A 17153-nucleotide genomic window follows, 5' to 3' on the forward strand; every position below is an offset into this window, starting at 1 on the left:
TCAGAGCTTTTCTCTTCATTTTTATTTTAAAGGAAAAAAAAAAAAACAGTGCAAAAACCCATTTTCCAGTGTCAGCCTTGCCCACCCCCAACCCCAGGTCACCCCCCGGCGGGCCTGACTCTTCCTCCCATTCAGCACCCCTCCCCTCTCATGCATGCGCAGGGGCTGGAGGCTCCGCTTCCCTGGAGGGCCAGGTCCCAGGGGGGACTGGGGGGAGGAAAGAACTGAGGGGCAGCCCCGCATCCGCCTGCCCCCCAGGTCTCCAGCCACGGCACCAGGTACCCCTCTTGGCTCTCATTAACCCTTTCCTGGCCACACTACTAGCTGGGGGGGAGACACGGATATGGGGGAACTCCCTCCACACCCCTCTTTGCCCCGGGGCCAGCTCGGGGCTCTCCTCACTGAGGTTGGGGGGCTCCTTCCCTCCCTCCATCACAGGGGAGAGCAGCAAAACCCCAAGGTTTAAATACCTTAATGAAAGCAGGGGATGGGGGAGGAAGGGGCCTTAGATCTAATAAATTATTAGCGTTTTAGTGTCCGTGGGGGGTGGGGGGCAGGGCAGGGCGTGGCCTCCAGGGCCCCTCCCTCCCCTTACTGGTGAATCTCGTTCTCTATGAGGCTGTCCTCGCAAGACTGGAAGTCTGTGTCCGTGAGGCCGTCGGGCGGCATCAGCAGCTCCTCATCTTGGGACGAGGACGACGGGGGCTCGTCCCCCGAGCTCCCGGGAGCCCCATCCCCATCCCCGTCCACCTCTGAGTCCTGCAGCACCTGAGCGATGTATTTCTGCAGGGGGAAAGGCGTGGGGGGTAAGGCGAACGGCTGCCCCTCATCCGTGGGAGGGGTGCGTCAGGGGAGCCCTGGGGAACGTCAGGGTCTGTCTGTAGGGGACCGTGGGCCTGAGGACAGTGGGGCATGCAGGACACTAGGGGAGGGCAGAGATCTGCTCTCAGGGAGGGGCGGGGGGCCGCCCCCCACTAAGCCACATCTCTCCTTGCCCCTGGGGTCTGGCACAGGCTGCCCTTTCTGGAGGACTGACGTGACATCCAGCTTTGGGGCCGAGTCTCCGTCAGAGGCCCCTGTCCGCCTCTGGCCATGGAGCGGGGCACTCACCGCAGATTTGGGGACAGCAGCAGCAGTCGGGGGCCGTCCATTGCTTCTGGGGTCCACGGTGTCTGTCTCTGTGTGCTCAATCTTGAGGGGCCCAGAATGAGTCAGGAGGTGGGGGGCACATCCTCAGCCCCACACCCTCTCAGCACCCCTGCTGACCCTGCCCTCAGCACCCCGCACCCCTGCCCCCTTCTAGCTCCGGCCGCAGCCAGGCCCCTCGCCCCACACCTTGTAGTTGTGGGCACTGAGGTATTTGAAGTGTCCGAAGCAGACATGGCAGAGGCAGATGACGATGGTGATGACCAGGACCACGAATGTGAACATGGACGTGGGGGCTAGGAACCCTGGAATTGGAGGGAGGCAAAGAACGGGGCTGCTACCTCTCCTTTGGGCCCCCAGGGCCTTACCACCCCGAGCTTCTGGTGCCTCCTGAATGCAGTGCCCGCTTGTGCGCCACAAGCCTCGCCCCGACCTCCCCGGGGCTCCCTGCCTGCCAGCCCGGCCGGCCGGCAGCCCCTCCTGTGCCTGCTCCGCCTGGACGCCGGGTGGAGTCCCCGCCGCCCCGCCCCCCAGCTCCCTGAGAGGAGTGGGTGGCCCTCACCCGTGCGCATGGTGGAGAAGAAGAGCAGCCAGAAGAGGCAGAGGATGGGCGCGGCCACCACCTGGTTCACAGCCCCCGAGTGGATCTTCTTGTCCAGCTTGGCCGGCAGGTAGGCGTAGTAGAGATTGTACCTGTCTACCAGGTGCTTCAGCAGCATGTACATGAGCCCTGGGGGAAGCCACACGGGCCCTGACCTCGGAACGCGCACCACCGGACCTCTGTGTGCTCGTCACAGGTTGTCCCAGGACAGCATAGCGCCCTAACCCCCAGCACGGCCACAGAACTTCAGCTTCCTCCACGCCAACCCCTTCATTCTGCAGACCCCGCTAGGAGTTCTACTCCGGGAAACCCATTCACTTGGATCCACAAGCATCCTCGTGAAACTCTCACTGTTTTCTCCCTATGCCTGTCCCTAAACAGATGAGTATAAATTAAGTGATGAGTTCTATTTTCCTGGAGGCTGAGGAAATGGCAGTTTCAAACGAGGATGAGGAAGTTAGTTTGGGAGTTTGGAGCCTTCAGTAACCAGGGAGGGTGGTTAAGGGGTTAGGATGTTAGTGGGGGAACGTAGAGGCTACCGGTGGGGGTGATGGTTAAAGAGAAACTTTGCTAAACTCCTTCAAAAGTGAAGAGAGACTTGCCCAAGCCACACAGCTCAGCTATAGCGGGCCATCTCCACGAGCGGCAAGGACCCATCCCCACCTTGGAATCCAAAGGTCTCTCCTGAGTTTACAGGGCAGTGTGCAAGTGTGCCCATGGCTGTCCGTGCAGGAGCGTGTGAGTCTGTGTGTGTGTGAACACGCCAGCCAGCATGTGGTGTGTGTCCAAGTGCACACAGCCGAGTGAGGGCGCCGGTGTGGGTGGGCACGGTGTCATGCTGGGGTGGCTGTGTCTAGGGGCCCCGCACACCAGCTGGGTCCAGCCTGAGCTGAGATGGCGCTACCCCTCCTCCCCGCAGGCCAGGCCCCAGACTGAGCCAGGGACCAGGCGGGAGCCCCGAGGGGCCGGTCTCCCAGCCGGGGCCCTGTCCACTCGGGGCGGCCTGCCTTCCTAGAGTGGAGTGAGTGGGTGAGGTCCCGGGTCCCCCCGAGCAGGGCCCAGGTCCCGGCGCGGCGGTGCCTACCGAAGGGCACGATGATGGGGCAGGTGATACTGTAGGTCATGACCACCGTGAAGACGCACATCATCCACGCGTAGGCTGCGCCGAACTGGAACTCGTAGGCCTGATGCTGGGGGGGAGATGGGCAGGAGGATGGCTTAGGGGGCAAGGGGCAGACTGGAGGGGGGCAAGGTGGGTGGGAAGGGGGAGGGGCCAGGACCTCTGGGGCTGGGAAGAAGCCATGGGGAACAGAAACCTAATGGCTAGGATAGGGCAGGGCAAAGCAGAGGGAGAGGGGGCTACGGCAGAAGGGGGCCAGGGAGGGACAGTGACAGGGCATGGGAAGGGGCTTCTGAGGGGCCAGGGGCTGGTAGGTGGGGGGCAAGAGTGAGATGGACTTGGGAATGGGGTGCCCGGAGCCTTCTTGTGGGGGTAGGACAGAGGGACCTAGATCTAGGAACCCAGATCTCCCCAACTCCTATCTTAGAACACTACTGTCAGAGCTCGCAGGGGCTTTCAGGGTTTCCTATGTCTACTCATGGCGGTACACATGGGAAAACTGAGGGCCCAGATAGCAAGGGGATGGCCGAGGGCCACGGAACTGGACTCCCCAAGTCCCAGCACCCCTGTGCCCCCAACCCTAGCGTGATGGCTGCTGTTTCTGGTTGGGCCACCAGGGGGCGCTGTGCAGGCCGCGGCTGCCCCGGGCGGCCGTACCCGCTTCACGTTGCGCCTCTCAGCGGCGGAGCGTGCCAGGCAGAGCCGGATCATGTACATGAGCAGGCCCGGGATGCGCAGCAGGTCCATGGCGTTGCCGATAAAGGCTGAGGCAATGACGTAGTTCACGAAGAAAGCGCCGTTGTCGGGCAGGAACACACACCTGCGGGCACCAGGTGCCCTTGGGGTAACCCGGTGGCAGCCTGCCCTCTGCCAGCATGACAGCACACCACGCGGCCACCCCAGTGTGTCTCCTCCACCTGGACACCCCCAGCTCCCTGCAGTCCCCTCGGAGTGTCAACAGATACTTCTAGAGTCAGCACTGGATACCCTCAAAGCATGAGTGTGAGCCCAGAGGAACCCCTAGAACTGGCGCCCCATACAGACTGCGTAAGGCCGCTGGGATATTTATAGCATAACCGCCTGCGATCTCCATAGACAACTCCAGGAAGACCCTCAAAGACCCTGAGGGGTGTGGGTCCCAGGAGCTCCCTCTTTTAGAGCTTAGCCAGAGTCAACCCAGAGTATGAGCCTTAGACGCCTCCACGAATTTCAGAGACCCTCCCCCAGACACCTCCAAAGGGGGAGCCCAGGATCCTTTACCAACGCCTGAGATGCCCTAAGTGTGAGTCCAAGGCTACCAAGGATGGGACAGAGAAAGACGCCTAGGGTTTGTGCCCACACATACATCATGAAGATGCCCCATAATGAACTCCACAGTCACACCTCTGCACAGGAGCCCGACACTTCAGAGATGTTCCTAGAACTTGTACCCCATAAACACCCCAGTGTGTGAGCCCCAGAGTCCCCCGGAGACACTCCCAGAGTTGTAAGGCCAAGAGCGGATCCCCAAATACCTGCTCCAGAGACCTTCAGGGACACCCCAGTAACCTCCAAGGCACTCCCTAGGTATGACCAGGATCCCATGACAGATACCTCCCCAAGCCTCGCAAGCGAAACTCCAGAGACTCCCACAGTTAGTCCCAAATATGTGCCCCAAAGATCCCCCAAACCCCAAATGAGGGTGATCGCAGCATCCAGACACGCTACCAGGGAGTGAGACCCAACCCAGATGCCAGGGACTTCTCCTGGGCACACACCTGAGACACTCTGGGGGTGTTTTCTTTGGAATGACCCTGCCAGACCCGTGAGTGATGTCAGCCTGTCTCTCCTCCTCCCCGCTCCAGGGACTGGAAGTTTTGCTGCACCCTCCCATGGGGCTGGTAATGTCTCCCGGGCACACCCGCCCCTGCCACCTGGTCTCTTTCCCCAGGGGCCCCGGGCACTCACTCAAACCGAATAGCTGCCTCAGCCAAGAATTTCTTATCAAAGAGCCAACGGAAGAAGAGGTCCAGGCTGGAGGGGAGGAGAGAAGTGGGGTACGGGCTGGAATGGCTCAGAACACCCAAGGATTGGGGAGTCCCCCTTCTATGAGCCTCTGGGGAGACCTCTAGACACGGGGTGGGTAACTCACTCCCCCAGACGTGGGGATGGCCAGGCTTCTCTGATCTCGTTACCCTTGCTTTGTAGGGGAGGTGGGGAGCCTGAACTGCTCCCCTCTCCCTGTCCTGCAGTCCCCTCACCCTGGCTGCTGTCCCATCCTCTGCAACTCACCTGCTCAGTCCCAGTGAGGGCAGGAGCAGCACCATAAAGATGAGGAAGGTGTAGCACTTATGCATGGTGGTCCTGTTCTCCCCGGAGCTGGTGGGAAGGGGAGCAGGAAACAGGGCACAGGGTAAGGGTCAGGTGAGCCCAGCCCTCACACCTGCTCCCCCAGTCAGGACAGTGTCCCAGGAGGGGCCCGAGGGAAGGGGTGGGCTTCCCAAGGTGAGGATCCTGGGCACCATCCCTTCCCTGCCAGCTCTGGGTCTGCCCAGAGTCGGGGGCCGGAATGGCAGAGGGCTGCCCGTCGGGGATGATGGTACACCTAGGGGAGGTCACTGACCCCCCCAGGTCAGTGTGGCAGGTGCAGGTGTCTCACCGTGTCCAGTGGGCTTCAAAGAAGGCCGAGTAGTAGACAATGGTGGGGAGCAGGGCTGAGAAGCACCACAGCAGCAGGGTGGGGAAGAACTGGGTGATGATGGGGTTCTGCAGTGGGGCACAGGGGGGCGTGTCAGGCGGGGCGGTCTAGTGGGCCCGGCTTGCTCTGCTTATCTGCCTCCTCCCCCACTGAGCCCTGGGCTCCACAGCTCTCAGGGCCCCATGTCAGAAGTCTAGAACATCTGGAGGGCCAGGGGCAAGGGTGGGGACCACAGCCACATATGCTACTCCACGGTGAATAGTACTGATAGTGCTTGCTAAACACCTACTATGTGCTAAGCACTGTTGAAGCACTTTCTATGTATAAATCCTCCAAACAATGATATTACCCCATTTTACAGATAAGCAAACGGAGGCAAGAAGAGATTCAGCAGCTTATCCCTCCAGCAAGAGTGGGGTGAGGATTTGAACTCGGGTGCTCTGGGTCTTATCTATTATGCTATTATCAGTGATATTTTCAAACTCAGTGATAATAGCATAATATCCCATGAACCTCCTATGAAGTCCCAAGCAGGCAGGCGTGTGCGTGGCAGAAAGGGAGAGAGAGGGGAGGCCGGGCAGATGCAGGCCCCGCCCTACTGTCTTCTGAGCAGCCTTGCTTTCCCACCGTGGGTTGCATGTGGATTAAAGGATCAGAATCTAAGTTGAAAGCCGGTGATCTAGTGTAACCCTTCTGTTTTTCAGCTGCAGAGACTGAGGGATGAGGAAAGGGACTTATCCGAGGTCAGGACTGGACCCAGGCTCTCTTTCTTCCCTGGGTGTTTCTCCAGGAGCTGGAAACCCAGGGGTGGCGTCTCCGATGGAGAATGTGGCGGGGAGCCCAAGGGCGGGCCACAGAGGGGTCTGTAGCTCACGGCTGTGCGGAGCTGCCTGGTGCGGCCGGGCTGCACCAGCAGAGCAGGAGCTAGGCTGGGCAGGGAAGCAGGGCTCGGGCCTGGCATCTGTCACGCCGTGGAGTGGAGGGGTGGGGTGCACGGGGCCTGGCCTCACGTTGAGGTACTCCACGGGCTTGGTGACGTTGAACTTGTCCATGGTGGTGATGATGATGGCCGGGGTGGTGAGGAAGAAGAGGAGGATGAAGAGGACGACATTGATGACCAGGCAGCGCAGCCACCAGATAAAGCCTCGGATGGAGAGGTGCTCCCTGGGAAGGCAGGGGAGGGGCCGCTCCAGGCACTGGGGGCACAGCTGGCCCCCGTGACACCTAGGCCTTCCCTCTCCTCCCCGCACCGAGCCCACCCAGGCTCGAGAAGCCTGCCCCTGCCGCCACCCCCACCCCGCTCACCAGTAGATGTTCTGGGGGTCGGGGGCGTAGGTCACGGTCCAGTTGGAGATGTGCAGGGACTCGCTGCAGGAGGAGGAGCGTGGCTCCCCGCGGCAGGCGCAGCCCTGGCACTTGCACACGTTGAAGTCCTTCAGGATGCTGGGGGAGCGGGCACCGGTTACCGTGGCACCAGCCGGGGACCCCACTGCCAGCAGTGGGCCACGAGCGCAGGGACCCGGGAGCCCCGGCGGGCTGCCTGGGGAAGAGGGCTGGGGCGGGCGGGCGGGGTTAGGGCTCACATGGCGGTGATGGTCTCATTGTGGAAGGTGACAAAGGCCATGCCAAGAGGCTTCTCGTTAACCTTCTCCTTCTCCCGCTTGTAGTCCTCCTTCAGCTTCTGCTCCAGCTTGGTGTAGTACTCAATGGCCTCCACCTGCGACCAGGCCAGGGCCAGGGGACTCTGGTCGGAGCCGGGCGGTGCCCGCAGCACCCGGCCCACGCTGAGCTTTTCTGCGTGTGTTCACTCACTCGCTCCTCACCACACCCCCACAAGGCAGGGACAATCAGCCCCATCTACAGACACGCACACTGAGGCTCAGAGCAGTCAGAAGCTTGCCCAAGGCCCCACAGTCAGTGAGTCCAGCACGGCACTTCCCCTCTGGCTGACCTCTCCTAATCTGGGGCTTGAACACTTGGTCACCGGAGGGACAGGGGACGAACCCGACAGTGGGAACTGAGGCTTCAAAGGGAGGGGTGGGGACCCGTTGAGAGAGGGACCCCAGCCTCGCCCCCTCAGGACCCGCCCAGCTCCTCCCCACAGCCACGGGGGCCAGGGGAGCCGGCAGGCAGCCCGCACCGCACCTGCTCACAGCCTCGCACCACGCAGCAGCACAGGTGGCCGCAGGGCTTGGGGTTGATCATGGTGGGCACGTTCTCCTTGCTCTGGAGGTTTGTGAAGTATAGCTTTCCCCGCTCGGCCTTCTTCCTGCGGGACCCGGGTGCCCAGTCACCCTCTGCCCGGCTGGGGCTGGGGAGGGAGCTCAGCCTGGGGGTCGTCTAGCCCACTCCCCGAGGACAGGGGCTGTCTTGCTCTTGAATCTGCTTAGGATACACGGTTCAGCTATGCCCCCAGCCCAGGGTCTCCCCGCCCATCCCTTGAGGCCCAGAAGTTCTTCCTCTACTTCGGGCTAAATTTCTCATCCTGTAGCCAAAGAAGGACACGTCCTCAGATGGGGTGGGGACCCCTTTTCTCTCACAACAGACGCTAACCTCCAGGCCTTGCTGTTTGCAGAGCTTTACTAACAGGCACTCCAGAGGCTGCATTACAATCGAGTGCCCTGGGAAACACCAGGAAGGGAGCCAGGTTCCCGTGTGGCAGCCAAGACGCCCTTAACAAGGGACAGGGAGCCCTCGGTGTCACCCTCCCCTGCCCCTAGTTACCTCTCTGCATCGAGGAACATGAGGCGAGCCACGTTGTAACAGGGCCGGGCTTCAAGAACCGTGCAGTTGGGGTAGGCCTCCCTGAAACGGAGCGCGCCCGTCACCCTCTGCGGGGACCTGCCCGCCTGCCCCTGACTGCCACTCGCGACCCCGCCTCCCTCAGCAAACACATCCCCACTTCAAGCTGCCCCTGTCTTAGTCTAAACAGTGAGAGTGTCCGACAAATGAAACTCTAAAGTTCCTCCTCGTGCTTATTCGAGTGGGGGAGCAGGTGCAGGGTGCCGGGACTGTGAGTGTAGGGTGGGCCGATGCAGCAGGAGTGTGGGGCTAGGGGAGCCCACCCTGCGGCCTGACTCTGGTCCAGAGCTGTGGCTTTAGGTGGAGAGAAACCATTTCCAGTTACATGCTGTTCCCTTCACGCGGACCATGGTCTGACACTTCACCTGGAATGCGGACTGACCTCAACCAACCCATGGCCCTGTTTATAGAACAGTCTCTGGCTGTGGCCCAAGACAGACAAGAGATGAATCCTGAACCCTGATCACGGTGAGACTGCCAAAGACTGACCTTTGACCCTACCCCACACTGACCAATAACCCATAGCTGAGACTGAACTCCTAACCTTGACCCGACATGGATCCCAACCTTGACCTGAGACTGATCAGATAGAATGTCCCTGACTCACTAATACCTGGTACCTGGCAGGGCTCAAAGAGTGCTTGCTGACTGAGTGAAGGAACAGTTTTCAAATCTGATCACACTGTTCCTTGATCCTAATCCTTTTGTTTTGTCTTAGAGACAGGGCATCACTCTGTCTCGAAGGCTGGAGTGCGGTGGCATGATCACAGCTCACTGCAGCCTCAAACTCCTGGGCTCAAGTGATCCTCCTGCCTCAGCCTCTTGAGTAGCTGGTACTACAAGGCAAACACTACCACATCTAGCTAATTTTTTCTTCTCTTTTTTTTTTTTGTAGAAATAGGGTCTCTTGGCTGGCGTGGTGGCTCACGCCTGTAATCCTAGCACTCTGGGAGGCTGAGGCGGGCAGATTGCTCAAGGTCAGGAGTTCGAAACCAGCCTGAGCAAGAGCGAGACCCCGTCTCTATTATAAAAATAGAAAGAAATTAATTGGCCAACTAATATATATAGAAAAAATTAGCCGGGCATGGTGGGGCATGCCTGTAGTCCCAGCTACTCGGCAGGCTGAGGCAGCAGGATTGCTTGAGCCCAGGAGTTTGAGGTTGCTGTGAGCTAGGCTGACGCCATGGCACTCACTCTAGCCTGGGCAACAAAGCAAGACTCTCTCAAAAAAAAAAAGAAAAAAGAAATAGGGTCTCTCTATGTCACCCAGGCTGGTCTCAAACTTCTGGCCTTAAGTGATCCTCCCATGTCAGCCTCCCAAAGTGCTGGGATTATAGGCATAAACCTCCATGCCTGGTCCTAATCCTTAATCTAGACTGAGTTCCCATCTTTTTTTATATTTTATTAAAAGTATTTTTTTTCTTGAGATGGGGTCCTATTTGTCACCCAGGCTGGAGTACAGTGGTGGGATCATAGCTCACTGCAGCCTCAAACTCCTAGGCTCAGGTGACCCTTCCTTCTCAGCCTCCTGGTTAGCTGGGACTACAGGTGTAAGCCACCATGCCCAGTTATTTTATTAAAGTTTTTAATGAAGGGCTGGGAGTGATGGCTCATACCTGTAATCCCAGCACTTTGGGAGGCCGAGGTGGGAGAAGCACTTGGAGACCAGGCTGGGCAACACAGCGAGATCTCATCTCTACAAGAAAATTAAAAATTAGCTGCATGTGGTAGCATGTGGTCCCATCTACTTGGGAGGCTGAGGCAGGATTGCTCCAGGTTTTAGTGAGCTATGATTGCACCACTGTGCTCCAGCCTGGGTGACAGAGTGAGACTCTGACTCTAAAAAATAAAACAAAAAAAACTTTTAATGAAGGACCACCAAATATTAGATGCATGAGTTATGGTTCTGAAGATGGACCTCATAATCTCATGAGAATTTGGAAACTTACACCTGGGATGGGCTCCTTGAAAATGCACTTCCCAGGAGGCTAAAGGCCTCTCCTCTGACACTTGTTGCTCAAACCGTTTTAGGTTTCCTCTTTGAAAGCGTTGAGCCCTCACTCTCACCAGACTAATCTCTAATCCTCTCAACATAAGTACACAGGCTCCCTGATTCTGCACACAGGATATCCCCTAATTCTGTTGAGACAGTCCTCCCATCCAGACAGACCCCAGACTCGGACCCCAAGCCCTGCCTAGCATTGAGGACTAGCTCAAGAGCTTGATGAGGGCGAGGGCTGCTTCTTGTTCATCACCACATCCCAGCCGTGTCCCAACAGCCTGCACACAGTAGGTGTTCAGTGAACATGTGCTGAATGAATGGATCAATGAAGTGGCTGTTCCATAATGCTCATCTCACCGATCCCCCAAACTCACATTAGGACTAGAATCTCCCTCACCCCTGCTTATGGGCTGACCGCTGATTTAATTACACACTGTTTCCTAAATAAAACTACAGGCCAATCCCTGGAATAGGATCTTGGGCTCCTCAAGGACATCAGTCAGGTCTGGGTCTTCTTTGCCTCCCTGGTAGGAAGCACATAGTAGGTGTACAACAAATGTGGGCTGAATGAACGGATGGCTGACGAGCAGGGTTCGCTCTCTCGCTGCACCCGGGTCTCTGCTCAAATGCTACCCTGTCACAGTCCCTCCCTGCCCAGCCCATCAGAAATAGCGGCCCTTCCCAGCCCCTCTCACCCTGCCCCCTTCCCCGCCTTGGTTTTCTTCTTAGCACCTGCCCGCACTCGGCACAGTGTCTATTACTAGTTCACTTGTTCATTGTCTGCCTCCGCCCACTAAAACGTAAGCAAACGAGAGCAGGGCTTTTTCGTCTGTTGTTCAGACTGCTAAAACCCCAGCTCCCACTCCAGCGCAGGCACATAGCAGGTGCTCGCTAGAGATTTGTATTAAGAATACAAATAAGATTGTAATTTTATATGGTATTAAAACATTTGTATTAAAGAATAGATCTCAGTACTAGCTGACAATTGACTCCAACTGGATGGCAATATTAAGGTGTCACCTAATTCTGAGCACACACTGTCCTTAATCCCGACCCAGATTGCCCCTAATGCTGATCACGGCTTGAACCCCAGATGTGACCCCGAATAGTTCTCTCATACTGCCCAAGGATGCCTTAATTTTCACTGCTGTTCTGTAAGCTGCGTAGGGCTTGTTTCTAATTTATTTATGCCTGGCACACAGAAGGTGATCAATAAATGCATGCCGTGTGACTGAGTGCGCATCTGCTAATGCTGATTGCAAACCAGTCCCTAATCCTGTAACACAGGGCTCTGGAATCTGACCCTGACCAGTAGGGTCTCTGATTGGACCCCTACTGGCCTAATCCAGGACAATGACTGAACTCTGATTCAGGCCCAGTGACAGCAAGTCTGGACCTCAGACTAAACCCTGACTCTGACCACAGGCTGAGCCCCAATCTCAACCTCAGACTGAGCCCTCATCCAGACCACCAACGTCCCTTAGCATGACTAGTGGCCAACACCTAATTCTGACCACACACTGACCTCAGACCAATCTCTGATCAGACCCTGGATTAACTCCTAAAGCTTATCTCCCTACAGCGAAGCCCCCAGAGAGCCTGATAGTCTTTTATACATACTTTTTATAGTTCTCAAACCTACCCCAGTAACTTATGACTAACAGCACTTGAGAAAGTTTGCTGAGTGAAGAGAGGAATGTGATGGGACCCCTAATCCTATAGTGCACAGACTGCCCTTACATATCCCCAGAGATGGGCCCTTAACTCTGATCCCCCTACCCCATAAGCTCCGCCCCAAGGTGCACCCTTAGCCATGGGTGACCGGGTGAGCTCCCTCTTTGCCCCTTAGTGCCACGTCCTTTTTCTCTAGTTTCTGGTCACCTGGCAGCCCTGGAGGCTCCTCCCTCATAAGACAGAATTCCAGAGCTGAAAAAGCCTCAGAGAATACACAGTCCAGGCTCTCCTGAACACCCCGGGAATCCCCTGAAAGTCGACGAGCTTTCTCCCTGCCATGCCTGCACACAAACGCCAGAATGTCCCTTACAATTTTGAGGATGTCATAAACTTCAAAGGGGGCCCTGGTCAGCAACCTATATGACTCAGTCCAAGCCAGGAGGAGGCTGGGAGCAGGGAGGAACAAACGACTCGCTCTTCAAGTTTTTGTCATATTTACCCTGTTCTTACTTAAAGGGGTCTCTCACCCAGCGCAAGTGCTGGACCGCCCTGGAGTCAGATTTCTTGCTTAATCTAACCCCCAAGCCCCCACTGCAGAGCTCCAAGTCAGAGGAGTGCGAGGATGTTCTCAGAGTTAGAAGGCAAAGGAGGGTCTGCGAGGCCTGAGGATGGGGCAGGGGTGGCTTACTCACTCAAAGTGCTTCTTGATCTTTTCAGACTCTGCATATTTGGAGATTCCATTGATGAAGAGAGTGCGCTTCACCTGGGTGAGAGGGGCGTGGATTTGCCTTACTGAGGCTCAACCCCAGAGGAGCCAGAGGATGCAGGGAAGTGCTGGAGAAGGGTGCTTTGTTTTGAGGGCGTGGGGAGCAGGCAGGGGTGGGAGGAGGCCTTAGGGATAAGACAGGTCCCAGGGAAAACAGGGGGAGTATTTCTAACAGGGATCAGGCAGTGAGCCTAATGAGAGCCAAGCAGTCCCTTGCTCATTGAGGGGTTACAGAGGCAGATGAGAGGGGACCACTCTGAGATCCTTAGATCCTGAGGGCCTAGCATAGCAGCTGGCATGGAGAAGGCAGGCAGTACTGGCTTGCTGAGTAAATGCAGAAGGGGAGGGAATATTATTACCATGACATCAACCGCAGCTACTTCCCCAGTGCCAGGCACAGCATGGCTGCTTCCATGCATTGCCTCATTTCACCTTCCCAGCAACCTTAGGAGAGGGGTGCTGTTGTTATCCCATTTTACAGATGAGGGAACTGAGGCCTGGGAGTTACATAACTTGCAGGATGGGGGCTGCTGAGTTGCTCTGCCAGGATTCAAACCCAGCTGGCCTACCTCTGCAGCTAACACCCCTTATGGCTGAGGCAAGAGAGGCCTGGAGGGCAGGGAGAGGCTGAGGCTGGGGAGGGCCCTGGGCTGTGCTCCACTCACCAGATCGTCCTCCTTGTAGCGCATCTTGGAGGTGTGTCTACGCATGCTGTAGACGGTGAGCAGCAGGTACAGGAAGGCGAAGGAGGTGTGCAGCCATAGCAGGTTGTTCCTGTGGGGAGCAGAGGATACATGGGAGCCAGTGGGGTCAGGACACACTCAGACGCCCCAACTTCCCCGTGTCAAGCCCTTGATACAGACAGGGCCCCTCTACCGCCACCAGTCTTCTGGCACTGACCCCTCACAGGGCCTGCCCACACCCCACTCCCCCTAGACCCTGAGATTGTTCCATTCCAACACAAATGTCCCTAAGAAGTCATGTCTTCATGTCCTACCCACTGGCCACAGTGCCCTCCAACTGCCCCGCCCACCTTCTCTGGTTCCCAAGGTTCACCCTCCTCTTCTGTATCGGGTCATCCTTGGGGATCCTCCGCAGGGATCTACCTCTTCCGTCCCCAACCCGAGCCCTCAGGGACCCACAGCCATCTCTGCAGCCTCAGCTGCCCCTCCCCCAGACGTGCCCGCCTTTCTTCCCCACCCACCTTACAGCCCAGACTCTGGCCACAGACCCTGGCCCCACCAGCCAGCTTCCCAACCTTACCCTGATTTCAAGTTGGCAATGGTGGTTCTCCCAAAGCTGTAGGCATTGTTCTCTGGGGGGTGGGAAAGGGAGAGGATGATGGTGGGGTCAGGGCACGTCCCCTCTGACCCCCTCCTTTCTCTGCCCCAACCGTCCTGGCCCTCACTGACCCAGCAGGTCCCCTGAGAAGTTGACGGGCAGCACGATGCCTACGGAGAGGACGCCCACGACAACCAGCAGCCCGATGATGTGCCGCTGGAAGGACAGGTAGTGCACAGCATCGCCCCCACACTTGTCCCGGATCTCGTCATCCCTGCAACCACGGGCAGTGGACAGAGGACTTAGGTGAGGACCAGGGCAAGGGATGGGGTGCAACTCGCCTCCCTGACCCGCCCCCACCCCACATCCACCCTAGCCCCTACTGATCTGGAGCAGCATGGGGTTGAAATGGGACTTCTTGGTCCCCTGTTTTCTGGGAGGGGAGGGAGGAAAGAAAGGGAAGCAGAGGGAGAAAAGGGATGAATGCATGGAGAAGGAGAGGGGACTAGGGGGAAAGAAGGAGGTGAAAGAAGAAAGAGGACTGCAGAGCGGAAGGGGAAGAAGAAAAATGAGGAAGGGAGAGAAAAGGGAAAGGAAAAGAGAAAGATCTGAAAAGGGAGGAAGAGGCAGGAGGACCAGAAGGAGGACTGGTGAAGTGGGAGGGAGGACGGCGGGGGAGGGGGAGCAGCAGCACCTTATGGGTATGGCTGAGCTTGGCATGTGAACGAGACCCTTGGGGAGGGGTCTGGGGCCTGGGGGAGTGGGTGGTGGCAGTGCTGACCTGTCCGAGCTTCCTGCCTTTCTCAGCGCTCACTGCCTGCCTGCCGGACTCTGGCTGCAGCTCCTGAGTTCTGCCTGTCGGACTCTGGCTCCTGCCTGCTGCTGGCTGGCTGCTCCCAGCCTACTGATGCCCCACCCGCTGGCTGCACGGAGGCTGAGGTGGGCACTCCAGCCCCTGCTCTCTCGGGGTGGGAGGGCAGAGGGAGAGGAGGGCACAGCTGCTCCCCACCCCTGGCAGGGGGTCGCACAGGAGATTGTGGAGTAAAGCGAGCATCTGGGGGACAACAGAGGCTTGGGCCCCCAGGGCCTGGCCTCCCGGAGCAGGAAGTAGGGTGCTGGGCTGGCTAGGAGCGCTAAGGCCCTCAAAGCTGCTGGTCTCTGGATTTTGTAGGGAGATGAGAGGTTCTGAAGTTTCTCTGTTTCTCTCTCTTTCTTTAGAGCTTGAAGACCATTCACTTACTTTATCCTGAAGATGGCTGTCAGCCAGGAACAGAAACCCTGAGGGGACAGAGGGCTATCAGGTGGAGTCCCCAGCCCACCAACCCGACCTACCCTTCCCCCTCAAGTGCTACCCATCCCATTCTCTTAACTGCCTCCAGGCATAGGTTCCACAAGCCCCCAAAGAAAAACCCCATACCCTAGGAACCAGCTCATGCCTGGAGAGGGGGAGAGAGGGAGAGGGAAGGTCCCAGCCTTCAAAGAAGGAAGGGAAAAGACCAATGCCACATTGGATTATCTGTGGACCCTCATGTCCAGAGCTACAGGTTCCTGAAAATAACCTGAAGTTGTACGAGCCAGAGTGGGGATGGGTAGGGTTTGGGGTTCTAGGTAGGGTAGTGGGTCCCCAGACCTCCAGCTAATAAGAATAGTTTGCTGCTAAAAGCAGAGGAGGGGACATGCTCTTGAGTTTCTGCCATTTATCTTCTAGTCTCTGGAGGGGCCTAAATCCAGGGTCACTGCAAGATATCTCCCATACTCCAGCCCCCAGGCCCACCTTCAGGTAGAGGGTGGGGATATTCAGGGGAAGGCTGGGCGGAGAGAACCCTCCCAACCTCCTAGCAGGAGAAGGTCCAGGCTTAACACAGGACAGAGGAGAAAGGTACCTTTCAGCCAAGACGCAGGACTATGCTACTTGTTGCCAACATCACCCAAGTCTGGGGACCATCTGCACAGCTCTGGCTAGCAGGGGTGATAACTTCGCTTTGCCACTTACCAGCAGGAGTCCGACCCAGGACGCTGGCAGCCATCTTCTGCTGGGGCTGCTAGAGGAGCTGCCACCCCGGGGACCCCCAGCCTAAGCTGGACTGACCAGGACCACCCCAGTGTCTGAGGATTAGAGCTCTGACCAGGACCCTTACCCTCGAAGAATGACAGAAGGCCAGGCAGGTAACATTTGTGCATTGGGTCTGATATGAAGGGTCTGGGGGTGGCTGGGACCACCACGTATGTGCATTCCCACATACATGCACTGTCTAACGGGGCCACTGCCACTCAGCTCCCATCCACAAGCAGGTCAGCTGGCCTCACACAGCCAGGGCCCCCAGCCTGCAACCTCTGAGCAACACCACAGATCATGGACGTTTTGCTAGGCAGGCCTGGAAGGCTCATTATTATTACTAAAACCAAGTGTAAGGAAAACAGGTGGTCTTAGGATTAACCAGCAGATTAACCCAGGTGGGCACAGGACTGTGTTGTGGCAAACAAAGTCCACAGTTCATGGATGTTACAGTTGTGCTAGTTTGGAGGCCATGACTCAGGGGACAGGAGCTGGGAGTTCTGGGCCTGGGTGGTTATCCTGCGGATCCGAGACAAGCACGTTCCTTCCCTTGCTGAGGGGAAGGCCAGGCTGGTGTCCCTGATTCCATCTGCTGGAAGCTAGAAACTGCTCGGTCCACGTGCCCTGGGGCGTGGGGGCTATTGAGTTTAGGGGAGGGCACTCACATTGTCCCTTTGGTCAAAGTCGACGGAGCTGGAGACAGAGGTGAGACGCTCATACCGGTCATGACTGTCCCCGTGCATAGCTGAGGCCACACTGGGGATGGGGGAGACGAGAGAGCAGATAGCCTGGTGAGTCTGAGCCCCAGCGGAGCTAGCGCCAGCTTGACTCCAGAGCTCCAGGGCTACAGAAGGCACAGAAGGCAGAGAAGGCACAGAAAGCGCAGAGGCTGAAGCAGAGAGGAATGACTACCCTCTGTCGTGCCCCCCTCTAATATGCCTCTTCCTCTCTCGGGGACCTGGTTGGGGGTGGTGGGAGCAACAGCGCTGGGCAGGGCCTCAAGGGAGGAGGGATCTTCATCATCCGCG

At 57.5% G+C, this 17153-nt stretch overlaps 1 protein-coding gene across 3 annotated transcripts in view; it reads right to left on the reverse strand.

The window, feature by feature from the left end:
* The window catches only part of TMEM63B (transmembrane protein 63B), a 25523-nt gene continuing 8370 nt past the window's right edge, over positions 1-17153 (reverse strand). For all 3 annotated transcript variants that reach the window (XM_012743402.3, XM_012743401.3, XM_012743403.3), the window contains 20 exons: positions 16791-16881; positions 15310-15347; positions 14201-14343; positions 14052-14103; positions 13454-13562; positions 12715-12785; positions 8269-8349; positions 7690-7813; positions 7128-7261; positions 6850-6987; positions 6555-6708; positions 5506-5612; positions 5139-5225; positions 4815-4880; positions 3525-3687; positions 2832-2937; positions 1709-1876; positions 1336-1451; positions 1111-1191; positions 1-783 (listed from right to left, as the gene is read on the reverse strand). In XM_012743402.3, the coding sequence (XP_012598856.1) occupies positions 592-783; positions 1111-1191; positions 1336-1451; positions 1709-1876; positions 2832-2937; positions 3525-3687; positions 4815-4880; positions 5139-5225; positions 5506-5612; positions 6555-6708; positions 6850-6987; positions 7128-7261; positions 7690-7813; positions 8269-8349; positions 12715-12785; positions 13454-13562; positions 14052-14103; positions 14201-14343; positions 15310-15347; positions 16791-16881 (2221 nt within the window). In that variant the 3' untranslated portion in view covers positions 1-591. The remainder of the gene's footprint in view (positions 784-1110; positions 1192-1335; positions 1452-1708; positions 1877-2831; positions 2938-3524; positions 3688-4814; positions 4881-5138; positions 5226-5505; positions 5613-6554; positions 6709-6849; positions 6988-7127; positions 7262-7689; positions 7814-8268; positions 8350-12714; positions 12786-13453; positions 13563-14051; positions 14104-14200; positions 14344-15309; positions 15348-16790; positions 16882-17153) is intronic.

Source organism: Microcebus murinus, chromosome 5, assembly GCF_040939455.1.
Source record: "Microcebus murinus isolate Inina chromosome 5, M.murinus_Inina_mat1.0, whole genome shotgun sequence".
Lineage (NCBI taxonomy): Eukaryota > Metazoa > Chordata > Mammalia > Primates > Cheirogaleidae > Microcebus > Microcebus murinus.